The sequence below is a fragment of the Buteo buteo genome, chromosome 18 (assembly GCF_964188355.1).
Source record: "Buteo buteo chromosome 18, bButBut1.hap1.1, whole genome shotgun sequence".
In the NCBI taxonomy this organism is placed as follows: Eukaryota; Metazoa; Chordata; class Aves; order Accipitriformes; family Accipitridae; genus Buteo; species Buteo buteo.
Window position 1 is genome coordinate 8,500,688 of NC_134188.1, and position 6,841 is coordinate 8,507,528.

At 49.3% G+C, this 6,841-nt stretch overlaps 1 protein-coding gene across 1 annotated transcript; it reads left to right on the forward strand.

Moving 5' to 3' along the window:
• Positions 1-677: 677 nt before the first annotated feature.
• Positions 678-6,841, forward strand: LOC142041683 (gap junction beta-2 protein-like). Its single transcript, XM_075050771.1, has 2 exons — positions 678-805; positions 3,220-6,841. Exon 2 carries the CDS (start codon positions 3,242-3,244, stop codon positions 3,917-3,919), a length of 678 nt encoding a protein of 225 aa, XP_074906872.1. The 5' UTR covers positions 678-805; positions 3,220-3,241; the 3' UTR covers positions 3,920-6,841.

Consider the following 6,841-nt stretch of genomic DNA (forward strand, 5'->3'; position numbering starts at 1 on the left):
ATCAAATTAGCAGTTAGTTTATCTGTTACTTGGTTCCAAATTCCAAGCATCTAAGGTCTCTGCGGTTTCTTTCTCCAGCCCTGCAGCACCCTTCAGAAAGCCTCTGGGAGCTGCGTTTTGTCTGACCGTTGTCCGAATTAGCCCACGGTGACGATTTCCCCGGGCTGCCACGGCACTGGGGCAGTTTCGGAGGGTCCCACAGGACTGGATTTCCCTCCGGGACATGTTTTTTTCCTGCTAACACTTGGGAATCAGTCCCGGCGCAGGGCCGCGTTTGCAGGGCACGGAGCCCCCTCTGCCCGATGCTCGTCCCTCGGCAGGGCTCTGGGCAGGGACGTCCCGGACGACCCCGAGGGCGCTCCCCCCCCCGGGGGGGGCAACCGGGGGCTGTCGGAGCCCCGATCCGTCCCCAGCAGCTCCTGCCCCGCGACGGGACTGGCCGGCGGCCCCCGCTCAACCCCTCGGTCCTGCCCCGCGGCGGGGACGGGCGGCCCACGGGCGGCCCACACCCGGCCCCGGCCCCGGCCCCGGCCCCGGCCCCGGCCCCGGCCCCGCCCCGGGCGCCCATCCCCGCCGCCTCCGCGGGCGGCCGGAGGAGCCGGGCGCGGACAGAGGCGGGCGAGGGGCGGGTTAAAAGCGGCGGCAGGTGAACGGGGAGGGACCTTAAAGCTCCGGGGCGGCGAGGCTGGGACCGGCCGCTCCGCAGGCACCGCCGGACCCAGACCCGGACCCGGACCCGGAGCAGCGCGGAGCAGCGCGGCGCGCCGGTGGCGTCCCGTCCCGTCGCCCTGCCGAGGCGTGCCAGGTGAGGGTCCGGAGCGGCTGCCGTGTGCCGGAGCGGTGGATTAGGCTGCGCGCCCCCCGCAGCGGGTCGGGATCTGTGTAGTGGGCCGGCCTGGAGCCCGGGCCGGGGGGCGTCCCCGGCGGGGCTGGGGTCGGGGGCGGCCGCAGGCAGTGGAAGGGGAGGGGGAGCTGCGAGGCGGGGGTAGTCACGCCGCGCCCCCGTGCCCCGGTTGCCTGTCGGCGAGGCGGCCGTGCTGGGCTTGGGGCTGCCTGCCCCCAGCCCCGGGACTGGCCGAGGCGGCGGGTCGGGGCGGCAGCGAGCCGGGGGGGGCTGCCGCAGCGGCGCAGCCGGCTGTGGGAAGAGCCGTCGGGCCTCAAAGCCAGAACTGGCGTTGGCAAATGGGTGTCTACGGCCGGGAGCCGATTGCGATCGGCCGTGGCGTTTCCCGCTGCGGGCGCCGCGTCCGCCCCAGCGCTCCGGGCGCTCCGCAGTTGAGGGGAGCAAAGCTGGGGGGGAGGGAGGGGTGGGCTGGGAGCCGCCTCAGGGCGTCCAGCTTGTGACCGCAAAGTGGGGGTTTCGAGTGGTTTCCGATAAAAGGATGTCTTGGTTGGCAGGGTGAGCGTCCCGGTGGATTCACTCGGTCCCCACAGTCAGTTTCAGTGTTTCTGCAGTGGCAGATGAGCACGGAGAAACGTTGGGTTTTCCCCCCGAACTGGCAGCACTGGTTCAGAACTGCAGTGTGAGACTGCACTTGGAACCCAGGTTGTTCGTCCTACTGGGATATACACTTCAAATACTTTCCTTCAGTCCTGATTAGCCTCTGGTGACATTTTCATTGACTTTGTTTTAATGACTATGCAACAGACGTGAGGAAATTCTCAACAGAAAGATGCAGGCATCTGATCGTAGCCTAGAGTTTAGGTCAGTGTAAAAGTTGCGTAAAATGCTGCCAGTTTCAGCAGAGACAAAACATGAGAAGTCCAAGGAATTCCAGCCACCTTCTCAAAGCTTTTTTTTTTCCTCATCTTACCCAATTTCACCTTTCCTCATCACGGTGAATCTGACCTCTCCCTCTTGCCTCAAGGCTTGTCTGTACAAGCTAGGCCCTTGTACCAAGGGTATGTGCTGGGGCACGTTAGTCCTTTAGCTGTGTTGTAACTACACCAGGGTAGAGAAATGATTTTTTTTTCTCTGTTATGCGAGAATCAGAGATTTTGAAAACTTTGACCAGTGTGGTGTTGGAAGGTACCAGGCTCTCCCCACAGCACACAGCCAGCACCAAGAGGTGACGGAGCTCTTATCCATGGCCAGTGTGGTCCTCCCACACAGCAAAGCTGACCCCCAGCCTTGAAAGATGATGGACCAGCTATGCAAGTTCCCAGCTCTGGTTTCAAAGTGTTTTGTCCGATTTGGTGATAGTTTCCAAATGGCTTCGATCAGTGAAAGCTGAGCCCTGAGACTGAATTCTGACTTCAGCAAAACTTATGTTTAACTTTCAAAGGGGTAAAGAGTGTGGATTTTAGTCTTAAAGAGTAGGAGGAAAGGAGGAAAGCTGAAATGGAGCTTCTCTGAAGTTTGACCTCCTGCTTATTCTGCTGGGATGTGATAGCATCTAGAAAATCAACATAAACTCTTTGAGGGCTTTTTCCTCTCAACTCTATGGCTCTGCTTGCCTCCTTTTTGGATGAGATAGCAATGAATGTGGAAGGGCAGGCTCTGTGGTATCTTCCTTTGCCTGTTGATTTGTGCTATATATGCATGCAGCCCTGACAGAGCCGGCTTGAGGCTTCTCAGCAGTGTTGGCAAAACCAAATGCTATACTTGTGAGATGAAGGGCCATGTCTGAGCTACAGCAGAAAGCCTTGGAGGCCTGCTGGAGGTGTTTGGGTGGAGTGAGGGCTTCTGCTGAAGAAGGCCAAGTAGTACTTACTTTGGAGGCAAAGAAAGCACCAGCCTAGCCTTTTAGGGCTGTGGTGTTGGCAAAGAAATCCTGTGAAAACTACTAGAGAAGTCTCTACTTTGTCCAGATGTGGCCTTAACTTGTGCAGTGACAGTAATTTCTGTTGCTTTGGGAAATACATTGAGAGGCAAAACACTGATGGCAGTCAACCACAGAAAGGGGAATATCTCAAGAAAGGGAAGGAGTGCATAGAGGATGCATGGAGGAAATGTACTTGAAGATGTAACTTGTTTCCTGCCCAAAGCCTTGTTGAGAAATATACGAAGGTATGATTGTCCCATCATAAATACAAGGAAGGAGAGAGTTTAATAAGCTGTTTGAATCCATAAACTTATGAGTGACACTAATGAAAGTGACTTGCATTTGCATATGATTTTTAAGTGAGTCCTAGGAAGCCCTCTTGTTTGTAGAAGGTCTAGATCTGATTTTTCACCCTCTGAAAAGTGACCATTTGGTGTATTATGTCATCCTGCAGGTAAAAGGACACAGAAAAGAAGATGGACTGGGGAAGTCTGCAGGCCGTTTTAGGAGGCGTAAATAAACACTCAACCAGTATCGGGAAGATATGGCTCACAGTCCTGTTCATCTTCCGTATCATGATCCTGGTTGTGGCTGCAGAGAGAGTCTGGGGAGATGAACAACAAGATTTTGTCTGCAACACGCTTCAGCCTGGGTGCAGAAATGTTTGCTATGATCACTTTTTCCCTATCTCTCACATCAGACTCTGGGCCCTGCAGCTGATCTTTGTTTCCACACCTGCGTTGTTGGTGGCAATGCATGTAGCTTACACCAGGCATGAGAAGAAAAGGCGATTCAGAAATGGTGAGAAAATTGATATTGAAGAGCTGAAAAATGAAAAGATTCACATTCGAGGCCCCCTGTGGTGGACATACACCAGCAGCATCTTCTTCAGGATCGTCTTTGAAGCAGTCTTCATGTATGTGTTCTATTACATGTATGATGGGTACCAGATGCCTCGCCTGGTGAAGTGCAATGCATGGCCCTGCCCCAACACAGTGGATTGTTTTGTGTCTCGGCCCACTGAGAAGACCACATTTACTATTTTCATGCTTGCTGTGTCTGGAATCTGCATGATGTTGAATCTGGCCGAGTTGTGTTACCTAGTGATAAAAATTTGCATGAAAGAATCCAGGAAAACAACGGTTTTAAAATAATTCCCTGGTTTCAGGATTTCCTAGCTCCCCATTTCCCTTAAACTTTCTTAGGTGTCAGAAAACAATCAGCAATATTTTCACACTCAAGGAAAAGGATAAAAATGAATTTCATTCATGTTTTAAAAAGTATAGCCTCCCTGGGAAGCTGCTGCTGAGGCAGGTTTTAAAGATCATGAGCTAATTCAGTATTCCTGCATTCACAAATAGAGAGAGCAGCCTTCTGGCAGCAGCTTTTCCAAGTATTCTTACTGCTGGGATCCTGTTGTTGGGACAGAGTCACTTTTCAAAAGTGGGAGTGGAAAGGCCCAGAGAAGGCTCTAGTGCCCAAAGTAGGGCCAGGAATCACAAACACACTGTGTCAGCTTCAGAGGCGAGCCAATAACAAAGGGTTTTGGTCAAAAGTAGGGTGAAGGTTTTTTGGGAGGAACTTGTGGCCTGTTAAAAGGAAGAAGACAGGGAGGTGATTGTGTTAATAGCAGGTGTCCTATTCTCCAAGTATTCTGAAGAGCAAGGAAAGGGCCTAGGAACACAAGTACTCTATGGCAGTGCATGCTGTCAGCTCTGCTGGGCACCAGCAATGGTTTTTATCTTTTTATCTCCTCACCTGCACCGAGGAGCATCTCCTACAGGGTTGGGGGTGGCCAGTCTCAACTGCCTGTGAATGTCATTAGGTCAGTGCTGCCTCCCTCCACTCACAGGGGCTGCAGCAGTGGGAGGAATGAAGTTTGGTTTTTCATTCTCTTCGTCAGGTGAAAGAAAAGATTGTCACCTTTGAGATGGTGGGGGCAGTGCAACTGTCTTCCTCCCAATACTTTGTGAAGAATCTCAGTATAGTAGATTTTATTTGATGAAGAGACTTTTTACCACCTGGCTGTGCCTCCTTCAGCTGTGTACCTTTAAAAGTTTGTTTTGGTTTTGGTTTGGGTTTTTTTTCAGTAAAAGCCAAGAAAATTTGCCTTGTTTCATTCTGTTTGTTATCCAAAATAAATGCTTCGACTTACAGCTTGGTATGCAGTAGATTGCACCTACCATTAGTGCTCCTTCCATTAGTCCCTTTTTCCTATCCAACCTGCACAGCTTTCCTTCATAAAGCCATCTCCCTATCTGAGGTACCTTTCAAGTGAGTCCATCAAACCACTCCCAATCTCTCTGACAATCCACACTGTGAGACTGAATCACCTTCTTATGGTAGGTCTAGCAGGAATTACAGACAGCTTGCAGAGCTAAAATAGCAAAGAGACCCAATCAGAAATGAGGAGGAATTTGATATTTTTCTTAAAGTTCACATTGCTGAGCTGTGAATTGTTTATTACTAACATGAAGAACTATGTGAGTCAGTCTGGTCTTGTCTCTCCAAAGTAGTCTCAAAATGTGTTTTATGCCTGTCACAAGCAGCTACACCAGCACATACAGCAACACAGTTTATCTCCCAAGTGCCTGCCCAGTGAACCCACTTCTAGAAAGCTGGCTATTTCTCCTTAGCTTTAATAACTGGCTTTCCCCCCAAATGAATGAGTGCTATCTCAGCTTCTCTATTTGCATCCATTTCTTACTGTACCTTTAAGTTTATCACTGTTGGAGTAAACAAAGCTGCATGAATTAAGACCCATGACCCCTCACGGTGCACTGGAAGCAGAGCATAAGCAGGCTCCCATTGCTTGTGAGCTACATCCAGTGTTACAACTTGACTGTAGATGGAAATCTGTCATCTAAGTGGGGAGCAAGAAAAGCATAAAAACGGCATCCTCAGAAGTATGAACAAAAAAAGACAGAGAGTCATTGATAATGAGATGAACTGGAAAACTGGACTGTGAAAACATCCTTAATTCAACTCTAAAGAGCAAAGCTTGGCACATATCAGGTTTGTGCTTAGTAAAGTTCTTGCATTGTTCTGTGTACAAGTACGAAGAGAACAAACTATCTACACTCCCAGTGCTCTAGTATTACATTTCTTTTGTAACAACAGGATTATTTTTTTTTTTCTGGAATTATAATTAAAGCACTCTTGCGGTGTCTGTTTTCTGTATTACTTGTATGTGCTCTGTATTACCTAAGGTGTCTAATGAAAATCCATTTACCATAATGGAATATGTATGCACCAATACTACATTTAATAGCCAAGGGCTACTGTAAGGATTTTAGCCTTCTGCTGCAAGTTGTTTTTTCAGTTGGTTACACTGCCTGTTATCCCGCAGACTTCATGAGCTGATAGTGGAAGGTCACATATGTGACCCCTACTAGAAGTCAAATGTGCTGCCTAAGTCAGCCTCGTACTAGCAGAACTGCAGCTGGAAAAGGCTGGTGATAAATAACTTAACCAGCTCCACAGGGGAGAGAGTTTGTTTTCCCAGCCTGCCTTTGAGTTTAACTGGAACTTGGAATGAAACACACCAAAACTGGTAACACTAACACTATCAGGTTATCTTCAGCTAGCAGTTTTGCAACTACATTATCACACGGGGAAAAAAGATAGATGTAGGGAAAATGCCTGGAAGTGGTCAAGAGAGGGCTTTGATCCAGACCTGCAGCATCAGGTGGTAATAGCTTTACCAGGAGATATCTGCTATCTCTGACACTTATTTTCTGTGTATATTAAATTTGAGTAAATAGCTGCTTTGTAGGGAAAAAAAAGTTCAGATACTTCATAGGAGTATAGGAATTGCACCTATTTCTACATGTGCTACATTGTGTGGTTGACCTGCAAATGGATTTCATACAGATTAAAATACAATGCTGTGTTGGAATTGTGTGTGTTCTTTCCTGAAATATACTAGAAGTTCCTACATTTTTTGGCACTTGGTTCCTGGGCTCTTCTCAGAATGAAGATTGCAAGAGTTGAAAACTGAAGCAGCAAATCTGATGTCATGACTGTAAAAGAGACTGATTCTTCACTGTCCAGTGTAGCCAGTGTGGTATCAGAAC

Excerpts from the sequence above, each read along its gene's own strand:
- LOC142041683 (XM_075050771.1), top strand. The coding sequence starts at position 3,242 with ATGGACTGGGGAAGTCTGCAGGCCGTTTTAGGAGGCGTAAATAAACAC.